This window comes from Aythya marila, assembly GCF_965140915.1.
Source record: "Aythya marila genome assembly, chromosome: 1".
NCBI lineage: Eukaryota > Metazoa > Chordata > Aves > Anseriformes > Anatidae > Aythya > Aythya marila.
Window position 1 is genome coordinate 153,203,440 of NC_139042.1, and position 17,199 is coordinate 153,220,638.

A 17,199-nucleotide genomic window follows, 5' to 3' on the forward strand; every position below is an offset into this window, starting at 1 on the left:
CCGGCCCGCCCCGGGGCGGCTCCGAGCCCCGAAGCCCCCCCCCAAAAAAGCAGCACCGAGAAAAAATGGGGAAAAAAAGGGAAAAAAAAAAGGGAAGGGGGTGATGCTCAGGTGAGCATCCTGCCCCAGCTTGGCTCCTGCCAAGCCTTCAGCCCGTCTCGCCTGGGGATCCGCAAGGGCTGCACGGCACACCAACCCCCTTCCAGCCCGGCTGCCCTTATTTTCAGGTCTCACATCCCAATAAATGTGTCTCCTGTCATCCCACCCCATAATTAGGGCTGTCTGAGCCGGCACGCTCAGGCACAACCTCACCAATGTCCGTGTGTACCATCCAGCCTGGCATCCACCTCTCCATCCCTCTTCCTGCTCCAAAAAAACGTGGCTAAGACGACTTCATCGGCAGGAGGAGGCGAAAGAGCTGCCCCAGGATGCCCCCACTGTTGTTGTTTTTTGGCATTCAGTGGGGTTGAGGTGAGCCTGGCACGAGCAGCACAAAATCTTTGGCTGTGCTCTGCTTTGGCAGGCAGCGATCTCTGCTAAAAATACAACGTTTCTGGAGAGGACAGTCCCAGGACTTTGTGAGCCGCGGATGCTGGAGATGTTCCCCAAGGTGGCACCCTCTGGACAAGACTCGAGTCACGTCAGGGAACAATAGCATTAAGGGAATTTGGGGTCAATGGTCGCCTCAGAGGGTGCCAGGCACTGGCTGTGCCTAGAAACTACCCAGAAAGTGTGAAGTCGCCACGCTTCTCACCATGGTTCTCCCCTTCCAGCCCTCGTTGCCCCAAACCACCCCCTTTCCCCATCACAGCTCAGAACAGAGCAGGCAGTCCCCGTTGCCCCCATCCCACCTCCCCCCCAGACCCCATCACAACCCCTCCCCAAGAACAACAACCACATTTGGAATGTAACAATTTATTGGGGTTAATTTTTTTTTTCCTTTTTTTTTTTTTTTTTTCTTTTTTAACTCCCCATTTCTGGCATTGATACAATATTCAAGAGCAGCAGAAAGAACAAAATGTACAAGAATACAAGAGTAATTAGCACAACCCCCACCCCCAAAACCTGGAGCAAACCAGTTTTTCTTTGCGGGAAGCGCCAGGGGAAGGGGCGATTCAATCGCCCCTCCGGCGGCTGTGCCTCCCACCCATCCGCTCTAGACAGAGTTTAGCCAGCTGGGAACTGGATTAAAAACAAAACAAAACACCAAAAAAAAAAAAAAAAAAAAAGAAAAAGAAAAGAAAAAAACGAAAACAGAACAAAAGCAAACACTATTTAAAATGAAAAATGCAAGACAAAAAAAAAAATATATAGATATACAATTCATCCGTGCACAATTCTTAAATGCAATTTTTTTTTTCAAAATAATAAAAAAAATTACAAGATACATATTTAGGTTTGTTTTAAATTAAAAAAAAAAAAAAATGAACGCCTTCACTCTGTATGCCAAGTGAGGGGGAAATGAAGGGACAGATGGGGTGCACCAGAACCACCAGCACTCTAGGAGTTCATTCTGCCCTTCTCTAAGAGAAGGAGTAAGGCTCTGGTGCTGCCAAAACTCAAGCGCAGGCAGGATCTGAAGCACCCGAGTACCACAGAGCTCAGTGGGGCAACCTCGGCCTGCTCGGCGTTGGAAGAGTTGCAGGAACCTGCAGGATTCGAGCCTAAGCTTGGCACTGGGGAAGGTGAAAGGAAGAAACAGATGAGGCAGGCCCCTGTCCTCCACCACCACTGGATGACTTTCTACCCAAAAGGGAAACAAACGAAACCAAAAAAATCCCAAAGTAAGAGAGAGAGTCCTCCGTTCTTGAGGAGCAAACAAGGCTTCACGGCGGGGGAGAGGGGGAAGGAGGGGAGGACAGCAAACCAAGCTAACAGGGGCAAGAAGGGGGGCACGGGTATGATGACTTCTTCCTAACACGAGTCATCACGGCCAATTTTTATTTATTTTTTATTCTGTTTGAGAACTTGACCTAAGGCCACGTCTGCAGCGGGCTGGCCCCTTCGGCCACCTACCTGCCGAGGAGAACCTACCTGCCTCTGCTCTGCCTGAGGGGCAGCCTCAGGCCCTATATACCAGGGCAAAGCCAGAGCCCCACAAAGCTCGGAACAAAGCCACGAGAGCCAGGGCTCTGCTGGGAGCTGTCTCTGCAGGGGCTCGTCCTGACCGTGCCCCTTCTTTCCCTGCAAGACGGATTTTTCCAGCTGCTCCCGAGGCTGGTGTCGCGCTGACCGTGTCCAGCTGCCCTTCCATCACTTGGTTTCCTCCACGTGGCACATCGGAGCTCCTGCTCTGTGCTTTCCAATCCTCCATCCCCGGCACCATTGGAGGGACAGGGGTTCGAGGAAAACCCCTCAGAGGGACCCTGACCCGGGGACAGCCCCGCAGAGGCTCCATTTCGCACCGTGCAGAGGCTGGAAGGGACAGAAGAGCTGCTGGAGACAGCCTGGTCTCCCACGGGCAGACCAAGAACAGCGCCTTTTGCTGCTGGAAGGAGAAATGTGAAGAAAAGAAGAAGAACTCGAAGCCCTGTGGCAGCTTTTTAAGCCCGGCAGCCAGGACAGAGGGCGCTTTGGGCTCGCCGCACGGAGCGGGACGGGACGGGCTGGTGGCAGAGGGGAGGGGGCATTCCTTTGATCTTCGGATATTTCTAGATAAAAAAAAGTAAAATAAGATCCCAGCTCTTGCACGATTATTGGGCGATTGAAAGATGCAGCGAAAGCAAGCGACATTGGAGTAAAAGGATGCGCCAGGCAAGGAGGAAAAAGGTCTTGTCAGAAGGGGGGGGGAAGGAGGCGAGGGGGGAAAAAAAAACAAACAAGCACTTAGCCAGACACGCGCTCCAGGTTTGTCACACCTCCCTGGGGAGAAAGATCTGCTCCCAAGCCATCTCACTAATGCCACGGCCCAGACCGGGCAGAAGCGGGGGGGACTTGGGACAGCACCCCCAGCACGGCAGAGCCCAGAGAAAGCTTTTCCTCTTCTGCCAGGAGGCCCCCAAAAAGGTGGTCGCCTCCAGGCAGCTGCCGAAACCTCCTCTACAAAGAGGGGCCGGGAAAGGGAGTGAAATCCCTAGGAAGACTCAGCTCAGAGACAGCTCCTACCTGGTAAAGAGCAGGACTGGGTTTCGTTATTTCGTTATGGTTATTTCAGAAACCTCCCTGGGAACATCGGTATGGGGAGGAACGCTCCTCCGAAAACAGAACTCAAGTCGTGGCTCACCACAGCCGGGCCTGCTCACCACAGCCTGTTTTTTTCTCTGTTTTCCACCCCGAAAGGAGCTCGCATCTCATCGGCTTCACGCTCTGCTCGGCCAGGAGGGAGGAGAGCACGAGACGGGAGGCTGCGGGAAGCACTGAGAGACCTCGACGGGTAGGGAGGGAGAGAGAAGAGGAAGCTCCCGAGGACAGCAGGGGCTGCGGGAGGCGTCGGTACATCCCTCGCCGAGCCCAGGGCACCAGAGAAGTCCAGGCAGAGAACTGTCCTGGCGTCCCCTGCCTGCCACCTTCTGTTCAGACACCAACCTCTGGTGGCTCAGAGACCCTAAAAGGAGGAGAGGCGAGTCTGCGTGCCGGGAGGTGAGCCCCCGCTGGGCTTAATCCTCGGGGGGAGGGAGAGGAGAGACGGCGATTTGGCAGGAAAGGTACATGCCCACCCCAAATCTAGCAGCTTGCTGTGCATGCAAAGTCAAGTCAACTGTTTCCGTGTTGCGGGCCTGGCCCCAAGGCTCGGGCAGAACGAGGGCCGGCCCTGGCTGAAGGCCGGGAAAAACCATTTGGAGACTCCACCTTAGCTCACAGGAGAGGGATGGGAGGGAAGGGAACTCACTCCGACACTCGGGAGGCAAGGACGGGCAGGGTTTGCAGACAGGGGTTCCTCCAACACGCAACTTGCCTTTTTCAGCTAGGAGACGGCTGCTCAGTCCCAAGGATGCCTTTCCCTCCAGTTCAAGCAAGCCAAACACCATCCCAGACACACATGCTTCGATACTACAAAATACTCTTTTCTCTAAGGACCGTCTAAAACCACTACAGTTTGTGCAATCACTGCATTTATTAGTCATTTTTAAACTCTCTCTCTCGCTCGCTCTCTCGCGCTCTCTCTCTCCCTGTAGAAATTTTTTTTAAGCTTTTCTTTTTTTTTATGCAAAACTAATCATTTCACTTTTTCCACTCCATCATAAAATCTCCTCTAAAAACACAACAACAAGAGAACAAACATGGCACAGACACAGAGAATTACCTCCCTGTTTTTGTTTTTTTTGTTTTCCTAGGGCTTACGGGGAAGGGAAGGGGATACTTTCAGATAAACTCCTCCCTCCACCCCCTGCCCTTTCCTAAAGGGCACGGGGAGATCTTTTCCTCCCATCCCCGTTGCGGAGCATGGGCAAAAATTTCGGAGGGGGAGCGCGACCCACGTGAATCCGAGGGTCAGTTGCTCAGCCCCAAGCGGCTCGTCCACCTGAGGGAACTTTTGAGGCTGCTGCTGCCTTCGGGTTAGCCGACCTAACCCGAAAAGAGCACGGGATCTTTGTTTCAGATCCAGAGGTTCAGGGTTTGGGTCCCACCTGGTGACCCCCCGGGGGGGGGATGCGTCACGCAAGCGGCCGAGCTGTGTCTGCAAGCCGGATCGTACTCCTTTCATCGTACTCCTTTCTTCCTCCAGAGGATCTACCATGAGTTCCTCTGCCACAACAAGCCCCCCCGTCTCCTCACCACAGGAAGAAGGTCCTCGCGGAGTAGCCCTACAACGACCCCACTGTTTTGCTCTTCACAGACAGTCCCCTTCGCTTGTCACTCTGGAGAGAGGCAAAAACCCTTCAGTTAAACAACTCCTGCCCCCTCGCCCCCACAGAACACCGCACAAGAGACACTGGGGAAAAGGATTCTGCCAAGCGAACACACCTTGGCCAAAACACATCAAGAGTTTCCTATTAAAGTTCCCTTTTTATCTCCCACTTAAACGCTTCGGTTTGCGTTTTTTGTTTTGTTTTTGTTTTTGTTTTTTCAGGACCTCATTACCACGAAACGAAACACATCACCACACGCACACCAAACAGCAACTGAACGACCTAAAGTGACTGGCCGGTTTGCATCCACCCTACGAAGAAGCTCCTCTTATCCTGCAGCCTCCAAATAGTTGATTTTTTTTTTTGTTGTTATAGTTGTTGTTTAGAAGGGGGAAGAAGAGAAATATCTCCTTGCTATTTCCCGAAGAGCTTTTCCCTCTAGGTACAAGCTTCGAAGCTGCAGTCGCACGGATAGGCTATGCTAAAATAAGGGATCCCCGGGTGTGCCAGGCACAGGAAAAGATGCCAAAGTAAAGACACAAAGAATACAGGCAGGTATTAATACAGACACGCACACGAGTCCAACGAGTTATAGGAAGCCTTAGCTGGGTGAATGGATCGGGGAAGTCTCTTTCTCCCTGCCCCTAAGCTTCAGCTGTGAATGCGACCGCATCCCCAAAGCCTCCACTGAGCTCTTAAAGGAGAGGAAAAGGAAGAGGGGTGCCAAGGGGGGAAGCTCCCGAGCAGAAGGGAATCCCCTTCCTCCACCCTTTTCCACCTCTGCACCATGTAGGTAGAGGTAAAACCCCTTGGCCCCATCCCAGGGATGGGGACGGGGCTGAGAGGCGAGGCTGTGTCGATCCATCGGCACCTCTTTGCCTTGCCACATGCAAGAAGGGGGAGAAAGGGGAGAAAAGGAGCAGCACCTCACCCTGATGCCCACCGCTGACACGGAGCCCAGCATGCCAGAAGAGGCAGGAGAAGGAGAGAGCCTGTTCTGGACATGAACAAGGGCGGTCGGGGCAAGAGGGAGCCATGAGGAAAAGGAGGGCCAGCGAGGGACAAAGAGAAGGGATTTGTGGATCGACCCAGGGGTGCTCTCAGGGGAGAGGACCAGCACACGCGTGCTTCTGATGCGAGAGAGACAGTTATTTCTTGTCAGCACCTTTGGGTGACAGTTGTACGGGCCCTTTCAGATCCCGAAAGGGCAGTGGGGAGCCCTCTTCCCCGGCTGTGGGACGGACGTACGGCCTCAGCCCCGCTCCCACCACAGAAAGGCCGGGGGGGGACAGGACATCTCATGCCCTCTCCCCCAAGCAAGTGCAAGTGCTGAAGGCCAGGAGGAAGATCTGGCTGGAAGCAGGCTCCTCTTTCTCCTCCCTCTCCCCCCTGCAAGGCTGAGCAAGGCGGAAGATGCAGGAGGAGGAGGAGGAGGAGGAAGAGGAGGGCGCGGGCCACCTGAAAGCGGCCGGCCAACTGCCAAGGTAGCACCAATAGTTGGAGGGAAGGGGAAGCCGACGTGGGACGGTTTGTGGTGTGGGGCGGCCCCACGGCCCCAGCTTCGTCCCCAGCACCTTGCAGGCACCTCACGCCCCTCTCCTCCTTGCCCCGGGGGGCCTGGAGCAGCAGCACCGTGGGAGATGGCGGCTCCAGGCGGCGGGCCAAGGAGGGCGAGGACTGTAGGGTCGGCGTGGTGGTGGTGGGGAAATAGAGGGATGGAAGAGACTGCATGCACCGTGAGGGGGGAAGGCTCATGGGGTGGGGGCTCCAGTCCTCTCCCGTCCGCCCCTCAAGGCTCTGGAGCTCCTCTGCGGTTTTTGTCGAAGATGGAAGGGGGAGGAGGGGGAAGAGCGGCCCAAAGGCTCCGCCGCCGGTTGGACAACACCACACTCAAGGACAAACAACCACTCGCCAGCCCCACTGCCGCCTCCTGCTCCCCCCCCCTCCAGCCTCCGGGCAGGCAGGGAGGAGGAAGAGGAGGAGGAGGAGGAGGAAGGGCAGCGGTGAGGGACGAGGGACAGCGCAGGGGAGAAGGAGAGAACCAAGGACAGCCATTCACACCACGACTTCTCGCAGGGAGAGCTCCCCCCACGGCCCCCCGCAGCAGGGGGGGGACCTGGCTCGCTCACTTGCTGCCGCCTCCCCCGCCGCCCGCCGCCGCCGCCACCTTCTCGAAATCCTCGGCGTTGCAGAACTCCTTGATGGTGACGGTGAGGAGGTTGCTGGTGACATCCGTGACCACCACGTTAGAGCAAGGGGACATCTCGGGACGCCAGTCGCCGGCCTCCTGCTCCGGCTCGGAAGAAGAAAGGGACAAGGAAGGCGTCTGCCCCCCGCCGCAGCCCCCCGGGGGGGGACGCTTGCTGGTGGCCGCCGACTCGGGTGGGATGGAGAGGTCGAGGACCTCGGACTCGCGCCAGTCGGGGACGGCCGGGCTGAGGGTCTCGGGGAGCAGCTTGGGAGGGGAATCATCTGGGTCGGACGAGGAGTGGGGGGCGGGCGAGGGGCAGCCAGAGGAGCTGGAGCTGGGGGCGTCGTACGGGGTGGAGCCCATCATGAGCCCGCAGGAGGCCGCCTGGGAGCCTTCGGCCTCCCCTTTGCCTTCCAGGGAGGGGGCGGGCGCGGCGGAGGGCTTGTTGTAGAGCGAGAAGCCGCCGAACTTCATGTGGCGGATCTGGGTGCGGAGGACGCTCTCGCTGAACTTTTTGCTCTTGCCGATGACACGGTTTCGGGAGGGGATCTTGGGCCGAGCCAGGGCACCGGTGCCGTTGGCCGGCTTGCCGCCTTTGTCAATGACTTTGAGGTTGAGGATGATGCGGCTGCGCTTGGGCTCGCGGGGCTTCACCTTGCGGTTAATGATGCGGACGGTCTCCGAGAAGGGCGAGACGGGGGGACGGATGCCGGCCCCGCCGCCCACGCTCCCCCCGTTCTGGGGGTCCGGGCGAGGCAGAGGGCGGCGGGACATGCGGTGGCACCGCCGGATGTCTTTCTTGAGCCGGTGCACCGCGGCGCTGGAGTGGAGCTTGGGAGACGAGGTGCTAGAACCGGGCTTGACAGAAAAGTGTACATCCCCAATGTGGAGGGCCTCCGCCTGGGCCCGAGCCTGCGGTGGTGGGGAGAGAGAAAAAAAAAACAGGGTCAGAGAGGTAGCCTACATGCAGCCACATCTCAAGCCGGGTGCGGAACAGCAATGCCATGTCACAAACACGACAACCACACAGCCACGCCACCTCTCCTCGAACCCACTGGTGATCTGGGCCCCAAAAACGCAGCTCTGTTGGCGGGAGCTCCCACTTTCAGTGCCAGACTGCCAGTTCTGTCCCCAGCCTGGCACTGAGGGAGCGTCCCAAACTGAAATCCAGTCTCAAGAGAGGGGGCTCATTCCCCTGTCCTCTGGGAATGAGCAAGAGATGAGGGGGAGGCCAAAAATACCACATGCAGTTTGCTTTTCTCCCTCCCAACAAGACATATCTGCTCTTCCACTAGGCACAGTAGGTCTTGAAAAACAAAGATGAAGGTGGGTGCGGGTGGTCTGATGGAAGTTGTCTTTGCTAAGCACAAGAAACACGGAGACCCGAAGCTTAATTTTTAACGAGAGACCACAGGCAGGCTGCTGAGCCCTGTTCTGCTGGGTGAGCAAGGTCCGATGTTCAAAGCCGGAGATGAGGTGAGCTGGAGATCGAGTGAAGTTTAACTGCATCTCCGAGGAAGCCACTGCTTCACCCTTTTGAACACCGAACCTTTTAAAGGCTGTTATTGAAACAGCAGGAGCAACACTGCCTTAACTGCTTGGTGCCAGCCCCCCAAGAGCCAGGGCAGAGGAACAAGACTTCCAAGCTCTTCTGTCCCTCGGAGACAGCAACCTGGTTCACAAATCTGAGAGACGGGAGCAATTCCAACCCCATCCTCAGTTTAATGGGGCGAGCCCCCTCTCCCGTTACCCGTCTAGCGAGCAGCTTTCCCCATCTCGTGGGCACAACCAGAACTGCAGTGCTACGAGGCAGCTGCTTTGCTTCCCCAACTTTTTCTCTCCGCTTGCCCCCTCACGCAAGCCAAGCTCGGGATGGCCGCCTGCCAGCTGAGAGCTTAAGCACTCCAACACCATCTCCTTTGTCGCCCTGCAGGCTGTGCCTCCTACCGAAGAAACGCCTGGGGAAAAAAAAAAAAAATGTTCTTGTAAAGGCAGCAATCTAACAGATCTAAGCGAGGGGCCCAGGCCTGCTCTTGCACAATGAGCTCAGAGCCCTGGGCCCGCGGCCCCAGAGAGCTCTGCCGTCACCTCGTGCCCCTCGCCTCCCACCGAGGGCCCAACAAGAAGCACAGACCTTGAACGAGGAGGGAGCGGGGACGTGAAGACATTTTGTTCCTCCCTGGCTAAGGCTGGGTTGTTCCCTGCAGTTCTCCTTACATCCTGGCTGTAAAAGGAGTGCAAGGATGAGGCCTCCTTCCCCTGGCGTATGTGAAAATGCAGACTGAAGGTTCGCCTGCGGCGGGGATTCAGCCTCACGCATCACCCCACGCCCAAAACGGTTCAGAAAAGGGACAGACACAGTTCTGTCTCAGGCATCCAACAGGCTGGAGCACAGCAGCAGCTCCGGATGAATCCCCTGCCCCTTGCCTCAACTCTCCGTGCTCCTACCCCAACCACTCATGATGTGGAGACTCCCATGACAGGGGGAGCGTCACTGCTGGCCACTTCTGAAGTCCTACTGCTGTCCCATTTTCTGCCTGTGCACATCAATCAGCTCCCACCCTGTCCTGACAGAGATCTGCCTTTGCTTGGTGCTTACGGAGCAGCTAGCACCCGGCACTGCTCCATGCCTACGACTCTCCCAGTGTGCCACAACAACCAGGTCTCCTTCATTTACTATGTGTCTGCATTTCCAGTAACTTCTGGGGCACTTCTTCAAGGCTGAAGCTGCCTCCAACTCACGTTTCAGCTCTCTGCATTCATTAAATTCCCGTTTTGGTGCTCTCCACGCAGACTGCATGATCCGTTGACCTCCTTGGCCAAACTCTTTAGAGACAGGGTAAGCAGGGAGCTCCCCAGCTGCTCCGCTGCTGCTCCCAGCGCTCAGCTTCAACACCACTTCCACAGAACAATATGCAAATCTGCAGGTTACCTTCAGCTTGTTTCTCCAGGTAAGGTTTCAAGAAAAAAATAGTATCGGGTGCTTTATCTAAGACCAACCCCCACAGCTCTCTCTCACTCACGAAGCTCCGTATTCCTAGTGCAGGATCAGGTTTATTCAGGCATCGACTTCACGACCTCCGGTCCCTTCCCTGCAGAGCACAGGGTGTTTTCGGGGCTCGGTCATTTCCTTCTCTTGCTTCCAACTTCAGGCAATGTGCACCTGCCGTTTCCAGGAGACTCCGCATGCAGGTTTAGCTGCTGGAAACATACCTCTCCCTGCTACAGGTGTGTTGCTCTACCACGCTTGAGAGCTGTACCAGCACCGAGGCTTTGACAACAAACCTGTTCCATCCTCTTGGCCACCTCACCGGGTCATTACTCCACCCAGAACTCTTCCAAAATGGGAACTACCTCGCTGGGGCTGGCTGTTTGCACCCGCAGGGTTTGCTCACCGCTGAAGGAGTGCTCAGCACGGCCATGAAGTAATTCGCTCTCGGCTTACAGCTCAGCCTACATCAGGAGGCAGCTTCTGGAGGCTTGCTGCAGTGCTCTGTCACGAGAGCCAGGCAATTGCTAGGATCACTTCCCTTCCCCCCGCTTCCCTTTTGGGATATGTATCACCTTTATTTAGCTTGTACAGCTCTTTCCCATTGCCTCTGGGAGCTCGTATTATCTCCCTTGTTCCCTACTATTTCTGAATAAACGTCCCTTGAGGCCCAGCGAGCATATTTGTTCATTCATTCCCTTAACGCGCTGAGGCGCACAAGCACGTACACCGACACGTGCTTTGGGAAGGCCTGCTTACCTGATTTGTATCAAAACCTTCGCAAGGTCCTTTTTTTTTTTTTGTTTTGTTTTGTTTTCCTTCCAGATTGCAAGGCAACAGATTTCTCGTTAATTATTTCAAGATCGAGTGATTTCCCGTAGCACCGCCGCGCCACAGCAGCGCTACTCTCTCGCCCATTACTGGTTCTGCTTTGTCTTTTATTCTCCACCTGCATTCCCACAGTCCTTGTTCCAAACGGCACTTGCAAGAGCTCCTCTTTCCCCTTTCTGGCTGCCATTCTGCCTTTTTATTGCCCTTTTTCTTCTGCAGCCTTCCAAGCGGCAAGGCGACGGCAAGCCAGTTCAGAGCACAGCTCTCCCAAGCAACCCCGCCATAAACCAAAGTTTCCCTCCTGGATGGGGAACAAAATGCTACAAAGGGGGAACAGGCTGCTTTCAAACCACTCGGGGATAATTTACGAACGGGGAGGAGATCAAAAGAAAGCCAGCTCCAACTTCAGAGTTCAAGGAAGGGCGAAGTGACAGAACAACGCGCTGCTCTGCCCCTTCGGCCCCCCCCTCCTTCGCCCTGCTCTCGGTTACTGGTCTCTCCCTATTAACCTCCTCCAGCCTTTTTCCCCTCAGTGTATTTCCAGCCACCCCGGAGGGGAGTCTTTGCTAGCCACCCACTGAGCCTGGAGACCGGGCTCTGGCTCTTAATAGCACGCGCTAGACTTTATTAGATTAGCTGGTGAGTTTTGCATTCCTCACAGCGGCGCGCCGAGGGAAAAGCAAAGCATAAAGAGCAAACCAAGCAGGGGGGAAGAGGAAGATCACCACGGCGTGCACGAGAGGTTCGTGCCTCTCTCTAACCTTGCACAAGCAGCCCCTCCACCCTCAAGCTGAAGGACCTGTCCTCAAGGAAGGCTTCTGCCAAAGAAGCAGGAGGGTTCGAGCTTCACGCGCCGCGCTGCCCGTTTCAGACCGGGGGCTCTGCTTCCCAGGCACAAAGCTCGCAGCATACCAGGAGCCTCCCAAGAATTACAGCCTCCCGCCAAGCTTGATCTCAGCTGTGGGAAAGTTTGCCCCTAGTACGCAGAGGATAAAGACCCATTTCCTGCCCAAAAACTCTGCTGTTGGAATTCGCAGGGGTCCCTTACGGGGCCGGCCATCTCAGTAGCGGCCCCGCAGAGCCCAGCCCGTGGTTTCCCTTTGCAAGCTGGTCGAAAGGGCAAGCGTTGTGCAGCTCTCTGCAACCAGAGCCTGGCTCAGAAAGGCAGCAGGTGGCTGAAGATGCAGCTTTTCAGAGCTTTTCCCAAGGCGTGGGCCTCTAACCTGCTGCAACGCTTTCTGCAAACCCCTCCGGGTGCCTGTCTGCAGCTTTCGACAACTAATCCCTGGATAAACCTATCCCCACCTGCAACCTAAAACACCCACGCAGGCCAGGGGACAAGGGTGTACCAGAGCACGTATTTCCACGCCTTCCTGGAGGCTCAAAAGACCAAGTTCAAGCACTGACACACACGGAAGATGCTAGCAAGACACCGAGCCGAGGGCAGCCCAGTCGGCCATAGCAGTCCTAGGCCAGGCTCCGACTTGAACGTCACTCCATCCAGGCCTAATCTGCTCAGCCAGCAGATCAAAAAGAATATTGTTCTAACTGCCAACCCCAAAGGCTCCCTCCGGGAAGCGAGAGTCAAATTTCTCCCTCTGCTTCCGAAATTCTCACTGGCAAGAGATCCCGCAGCCGAGAGCCACAAAGGTCGCTGGCGATGCGCGAGGCAGAGCCGAGTCCCGCTCGTCCCGCGGCGTTATCAGAGGCCACGCCTGCATCTTCAGCAGGTCAGAAGCTTTGACCGAGCCGCACGGGGAGCGAACACGACCTGCTGATTCGTGTGCCGGTCCCAGCTGCTCCTCTAGCTGCTCAAGGTTTGCCTGAACAGAGCTCCAACAAGTTGAGATGGAGCTGGCTGAGACGCGGTTACTTCTCGCTGCCTGGCCCGGGGTGTTGTTTTTTTTTTTAAGGCAGGATCAAAAGTCGCAGAAAACGGCAAATTGGAGCACCGGCAGCTTCACCAGCTCCGTCTCTCCAAGCTGCAAACGGAGTGAGAGCGACGGGGCTCTGCCCTGCCCTGCCCAAGCGGGCAGCAGCCTTCAGGAGAGCACGTCTTCCCCCTCATCTCGGCCCACCTTCTCCGAAGTACCAAACCTAGCAGTTACACAAACCTACGGGTTTTCGGTAACATTTGAGAAGCTGGCAGAGGGAAGATGTGCCACGGAAACGTGTCAGGGATGTGATTCAAAGGATGCTGTTGAATAATTCAGGTTCCAAGTTTGGGAGGTTTTAAAGAGCAAGGGGGAGAAGAGGAGGAATGAGTGGGTTTTTGTTGTTTTCTTTTCCCTCGCTTTTTTTTTTTTTTTTGTGGTTGTTTTTTTGTTTGTTTGTTTGACTGAGAACAAAAAATTGGCAACGGATTTTGCCGTAACACGTTCAGAATCAAAAGAAAATAAACTGATTAGACACGGTAAAGTCAAAAGCACAGAATAAACAAAGAAGGAAGACACTCTTCTACCACCGAACAATGCCAGGTGTTACAAATACCAGCATTTTTTAATTCAAGCAGAGACCTATTTTAAGCCAGCGGTTTCCCTTTAAGCTTCCCTCTGCATTGTTGGATCCCTACACACTAGGGTTTCATTTAATGCATGACTGCCAGAAAGAGAAAAACCAACTAGTCCAGTTTCCCTGTACACAGATGAAGAGGTGGTACCGATCGCTTACGTTTGGCGTTTCTGTGTCTGCAGACTGAAAAACTGTGAGCAGCAGAAGAGGCGAACGGAGGACAGAAGAGAAGGAGGACAGATCTGGCACCAGGACTTTCGGAGGATTACCACTGTCCCCTGGGTTTTACTCAGGGCATCAGAATCCGCCCGTTGCTGCATTTCTCCTACGTTACGCGCTCTCACAGCGGAGCAGAGGTGACACCCTACCCCTGGTTGTTCCCAGTGCTCATTCAGTTCAAGTGCTACACTAACTTAAGTAAAGCTCCTGCTGCTGTCAGCAAGAGGAGAGCATTAACCTGTTTCACAGATGGGGAAGCATGCACAAAGGCTAAACGACTTGCTCAAAGCCACAGACTGCCTGGGTGATGGAGACACCTCGCTACACGGTCCGCTCTGGCCGTCCCAGGGCTTCGCACTGGATCGAAACCAGGGAAGCTCTGAATTCCCTTATGTGCCTTAATCATACAAAGGTGCATTGTGCTTCTACGTTCATCTGAAGTCTGTGATCAAGATAGTTGGGGGAGGTTGTGGGGGGGAGGAGGAAGGAAAGCAAGGAGTGCTTTCCTTTGGACTAATAAATCCACAGAGCTCGCATAGATGTCACACAGCTACCAGGCTTCCGAATTTAAAAAAAATAAGTAAAAAATGTAAGGGGAGAGCTGCGCTAGGACTCCCTTCGTCATTCTTCCCTGCAAGAAGGCAGAGCTGCTACAACGATACCTCCTCGCGAAGGCGCAGGGTCTATCAGAGAGGCACCGCCAGCTCCAGCTGCTACCCTACACGCAGCAGAAACATTCCTTACCCCCCCCAAAAAAATAAAACAACAGCAAAACCAAACCAGCCTGCAGCTTACGGATCAAACCACGCGGCTCCCGCGGAGCACCCAGACGCTGCAACGCGAGCAGCAAGCGGCAGGACCCCCGGCACGGCCGCTCGGCGCGCTGCGAAGTGGCAGGAGGCTGCTGGAGGCAGCGGGGAGCGGGGCAGGCTCGCTCGCTACTGCGACAGCAGCAGGAGGCCGTGCAAGGAAGGAGGAAGGGGGGGAAAGGAAAGGAAAGGAAAGGATTCCGGAGCAGGGAACCGCAGCCTCGCCACGCACAGCCCTGCGGGTGCCTCCCTGCCCCCTGCCCCGAGCGGGGCGCGCGGAAGCGCGGTGCTTCCAAGGGCACGGCTCCGCCAGGGGTCCGGCGGTGGTGGCGGTGGCGGCGGGCTAGGCCCGAGTTGTTTAAATAAGAGTTACCTTCAGGAGAAAAGTTTTGGGCTTCGGTCCTCTCTTCTTGGGGCCGTACAGCTCCCGTTCCCGTTCCCTTTGGGGAGCCGAAGCGGGGAGGAGAAGTTAGAAGGGGGTCCGGCGGTGGGGGGACGCGCGGCCGCCCCCCCCCTTTCCGCCTCGCTCGCCCTTGCGGCACCCCACGGCTGGGGTAACCCTACAGGGCCTGGCCCTACTCACTTCTGCTCGAAGGCGGCGATGAGGCGCGAGTCCAGGATGTTCTCCTCGGGCTCCCAGGTGCTGTACCTGCCGGGGCGGGTTGGCGAGACAGGAGCAAAAGGGGTGAGCCCCCCAGCACCCCCATAGATCCCCTACCAGACCCCATGCAACCCCCCCCCCCGGGGAGAGGGGGGGGAGGGAAGGGGGGGGGGGGCGCTGCCCCATTGCACTCACTTGATGGCCCAGCCCTTCCATTTCACCAGGTACTCGATGCGCCCCTGAAAAACACGGGGGAGGGAAGGGGAAGGGGGGGGTAAAAAAAAATAAAAATAATAAATAAAAAAAAAAAAAAGATGGGGAGGGGGGATAAAGGGAGGTGAGAGCGGGTCGGGGGAGGACCCATAGCAGGCAGAGGAGCATCCCACCCACCCCACAACCCCCCCCAGCACCCGATAGCGGCCCCGCACCTTTCGGATGCGCCGCTTGATGATGGACTCGGCGGCGAAGACGCGCTCCCCCACTGCAGACAGCTCCATCTTGGGCTCCTCGGCGGCGGCGGCGGCGCCCACAGCCCATAATAATCCCGCCCGCTCCGCCTGCCCCCCCCCTGCACCGCTCCGCCCCGCTCCGCTCCGCTCCGACCGCCCCCAATGCGCCCCCCCCCAGCCCCAATCCCAACCCCAACCCCAACCCCAAGGCGGGGACGCGCACGCCCGCGCGCCCCCTCGTGACCCGTCCTCCCCCCCCACCCCAAAAAAAAATAAATTGTGAAAGGGGGGGGGTTAATGGGGTCGGGGGGGGGGGGGTTGGTACGAAAAGGAGCGATGCGAAGTGCAGAAGGATGGGGAAAAAATGGGGAATGAATCAAAAAATGTAAAAAAATAAAATGGGAGGGAAAAGTGCAAAAGGCCTCGTTTCGCTGCTTTTCGCGTCATCGTCTCTGTCTCGTCAGGCGCCGCCGCGAGGGAAACAGGCCCCAAAATCGTAGTAATGATCATAAAAAACCAAGTGGGTGGGTGCTGGGGGGGATTCCCCGCCTCAAGTGCTCCTGTAAAAGCGCCCCCAGTTACCATCTTGCAGGTGGTAATGGGGCAGGAGGGGGGAACTAAACCCCAATAATGCCCAACAAACCCCAGTGAACCCCAAAAACCCAACAAATGCCCGCAGAAAAACAGCGAACCCCAGCCAAACGCAAAATGACACAAAATGGCAGCCAGGCCGGGGGTCCCCACGGCCCCGTGTTTGTGCTCAGCCCTCATCCTGCACCGTGAGGCGCCTGGAAAAGAGCGAGTGGCCAGCACCCGTCGTGTTGTGGTGTTTTTAATTGCGTTGATTAATGCTGTCCATACAAACGAGCACTTCAGGCTCCCCATCCAGGTGCCCCCAGTAAATGGGGGGCTCCCCAGGGCCTGCTCCTCGCCCCCTATAACAGGAGGGAGCCCAGGCCTGCTGCGTGGCCCCAGACCTTGTACAGGTCTCACCCCGGCCCTGGCTCTTTCCTTTTTGGCCTCTCCGAGCAGAACCAGCAGCTGAGGAGCCACATCCCTGGGTATTTCCCTTATTTCGTTCCCGTTTCCAGGAAAACTCTCAGACAGAGGAGCTGGCGGTCCCAGAGCAGCTGCTGGTCCTCACAAGAAAATTGTCGGGAAGCAACAAGATGTGTGGGTGCAACCAGGCCTACAACCCCTGGCACGCAGCGTTTGAGCACAGGAGGCGTGAGAACATTTTTACTTTATTGATATAAAATAAAATAATACCGATATCACCTGCTCCGAGCCCCCAGGCCCGCGATTTTGCAGGCTGGTGGCCTGCAGGGTTGGCATCTCCACCCAAAGGGCTCCGAGAGGTGCTCAGCCACCGCTGCCGCTCCAGCACTTCTGTTTTCTCCAGCACCGCACGGATCGGAGGGGTGGCACAACAACAGATTATTAAAATACACACACACACGCACAGCATCCCGATTAACCTTTAATCCAACCACCACACGCACGGGAAAGGCCAAGCCGCCCAGCTGCGAGCGCCAGCCAGCCTCTGCAGCGTTGGCAGGGGAAGGACGGCACAGGCTCTGGAGCGGGTTCTCCCATCCCGCTGCACTGCAGCAGCTTCTTCCTCCTCCACCTGACTCGCGAGCTGCTGCCAGAGAATTAGTGGCTGGCTGGGGGCCTGCTCCAGTGCCACCGGTCACATCCAGCCCTGCCGACCACGCTCTGCTAAGGCCTGAGCTGCGACTGGCTCAGGAACCCTCTCCGCTAGCGTCCTGGCAGCACCGCAGGGTGTGAGGGCGTCAGGAGCTCCCC

The 17,199-nt window shown here is 56.3% G+C and overlaps 1 protein-coding gene across 2 annotated transcripts; it reads right to left on the minus strand.

Moving 5' to 3' along the window:
- Positions 1–1,397: 1,397 nt before the first annotated feature.
- Positions 1,398–15,476, minus strand: CBX6 (chromobox 6). 2 transcript variants are annotated; one of them, XM_082772782.1, is made up of 5 exons: positions 15,370–15,476; positions 15,137–15,180; positions 14,924–14,989; positions 14,714–14,780; positions 1,398–7,839 (listed from the first exon to the last, which is right to left on the minus strand). In XM_082772782.1, the coding sequence occupies exons 1-5, from the start codon at positions 15,436–15,438 to the stop codon at positions 6,916–6,918; spliced, it is 1,170 nt and encodes a 389-aa protein (XP_082628908.1). In that variant the 5' UTR covers positions 15,439–15,476; the 3' UTR covers positions 1,398–6,915. The 2 variants fall into 2 exon arrangements, with proteins under 2 accessions (XP_082628908.1, XP_082628907.1); XM_082772781.1 differs by having other exon boundaries at positions 1,398–7,893.
- Between the last annotated feature and the right edge of the window lie 1,723 nt (positions 15,477–17,199).

What these genes read in the sequence shown, in the direction of transcription:
- CBX6 (XM_082772781.1), bottom strand. Translation starts at nt 15,438, where the DNA reads ATGGAGCTGTCTGCAGTGGGGGAGCGCGTCTTCGCCGCCGAGTCCATC. An exon ending in TCAAGCGGCGCATCCGAAAG is followed by an intron (nt 15,181 to 15,369) that starts GTGCGGGGCCGC and finishes CGTGTTTTTCAG; the next exon opens with GGGCGCATCGAGTACCTGGT. An exon ending in TGGAAGGGCTGGGCCATCAA is followed by an intron (nt 14,990 to 15,136) that starts GTGAGTGCAATG and finishes CCGCCCCGGCAG; the next exon opens with GTACAGCACCTGGGAGCCCG.